The sequence below is a fragment of the Otolemur garnettii genome, unplaced genomic scaffold (assembly GCF_000181295.1).
Source record: "Otolemur garnettii isolate 467f Iridium unplaced genomic scaffold, OtoGar3 scaffold00016, whole genome shotgun sequence".
Taxonomy (NCBI): domain Eukaryota; kingdom Metazoa; phylum Chordata; class Mammalia; order Primates; family Galagidae; genus Otolemur; species Otolemur garnettii.
This window is the reverse complement of record NW_003852411.1, coordinates 9,333,367-9,334,973: the sequence shown is the minus strand read 5'-3', so window position 1 is coordinate 9,334,973 and position 1,607 is coordinate 9,333,367. Positions and strand designations below refer to the sequence as shown.

The following is a 1,607-nucleotide window of genomic DNA, read 5'->3' as shown; positions in this document are numbered from 1 at the left end:
GGTTTGATGAAAATATTTCAAATTGTATATAAAACCAGCACATTGTACCCCATGACTGCATTAATGTACACAGGGATGATTTCATAAAAAAGAAAAAGAAAAGAAAGAAAGAAAAAGAACTTAGGATGTTATTGTGCTCATAGATTTTAAATTTTGATTCTATATACAGGAGAAGACCTCTTCTGTTGGTCATGGGAGGCCTGAAGAGTTTCAGGTCACTTGCATCCTTCCCTGGTTCCCCTGTAGCATAAGGCATCAGGCTGAGAGTAGATCAGTTGGTCTTCTCACCACACTGAGACTTGAAGGCCAATCCAGAGCCTCCCTCTATCCCTCTCCCACAGACACAAGCAAGGCGCACTAGCAGTAACTGAAAACAACGCCGTGCAAGGTTTGTCTCTCACCCAACATCCTGAACCTCCTTGGAACATCCACAGCTATTCCATAGGTAGAAACAACTGTCACCGAGGCTGTGTCACCACTGAGGCCCCCATTGCCCCATGCCCCTCCCATCTGTAATCGGCCTTCGCCTTCCTCACCTTCTCTTTGTCTCTACCAACCGCATGAAGCCACTCACCAAGCAGGCATTTAGACGACATAGGACAAGCAGAAAAACAGGCCAGGTGCTACCCAGCCACATATCCTGACTTGCTCCCACATTGCAGTGGAATTTCAGTTCCAAAGAGGCTTTTTTGCTGCTGCCAGTGCAGAAAGTGTTCAGGGGCAAAGCTGGGTTGTCTGTATATTCTCAGCCTGTTCGCCACCGGCCCACACCTCTGCAGCCAGCTGGGCATCATGCTGATGCGGACACCCTTTATAAAATACACATGTCCATACAATAACAAGGATGCATTTTCTTTTTATGTTATGTACAGGGGTGAAATACACCATATGCTGCATGGCCATCTTTTTTTTTTTTTCCTTAAATGAGTATCTGAAGAAAAAAATGGGCATGCAGCTCCCAGTGCTATAAATAGCACCTGTACATGGAAAGGAAAGGGTATTCCTTAAGTCATAGGCTCTGATAAGACTGTTATGAAACACATTTATTTGCAGGATTAATACAGTGACATTTATCCTATTAAGATAACTATCACTTCAGAGTATTTCAGTGGGAAAGCCTGCATGAAATACTTGTATGCCCCAGAGTTCAGAGACCCCGCGTTTTTCATTTGAGGGGGCCAGGTTTTAAGAACGCACTGAAACATGCACCCACTACTCTTTGTTTTTCAGCATGCACATCTCAGAAAGCCAACAAGAATTCTTCAGAATGCTGGATGAAAAAATTGAAAAGGTAAGATGTGAAATAAATCAACTCCATGTTGCAAGGGAAAGACACTAATGGCCTCCTCTGCGGGGGGCAGTGATATCCCTATTTCTGTTTTAAAGCTATTTTTGTAAGAGGTTGAAATGAAAAATCATTCCCTCTTCTTCCAAAAAAAAAAAAAAAATGTGTGTAAGAATGTTTAAACTATAAGGGGGCCTCCAGGGATCCTGGCTCCCTGGTGTGTTAAAAGTGTATAAAGTCAGATGGGGACTAAGAAGTCCCCTTTGCCTAGACAGATCACTCTTATCACCGCACATCACTGTGCATCTGTCTCCTGCCTGCT

At 43.5% G+C, this 1,607-nt stretch overlaps 1 protein-coding gene across 1 annotated transcript in view; it reads left to right on the top strand.

The window, feature by feature from the left end:
* Positions 1 to 1,607, top strand: part of CUNH1orf21 (chromosome unknown C1orf21 homolog) — a 233,649-nt gene that overhangs the window by 209,481 nt on the left and 22,561 nt on the right. The window contains exon 5 of the mRNA XM_003785627.3: positions 1,231 to 1,291. Coding sequence (XP_003785675.1) covers positions 1,231 to 1,291 — 61 coding nt within the window. The remainder of the gene's footprint in view (positions 1 to 1,230; positions 1,292 to 1,607) is intronic.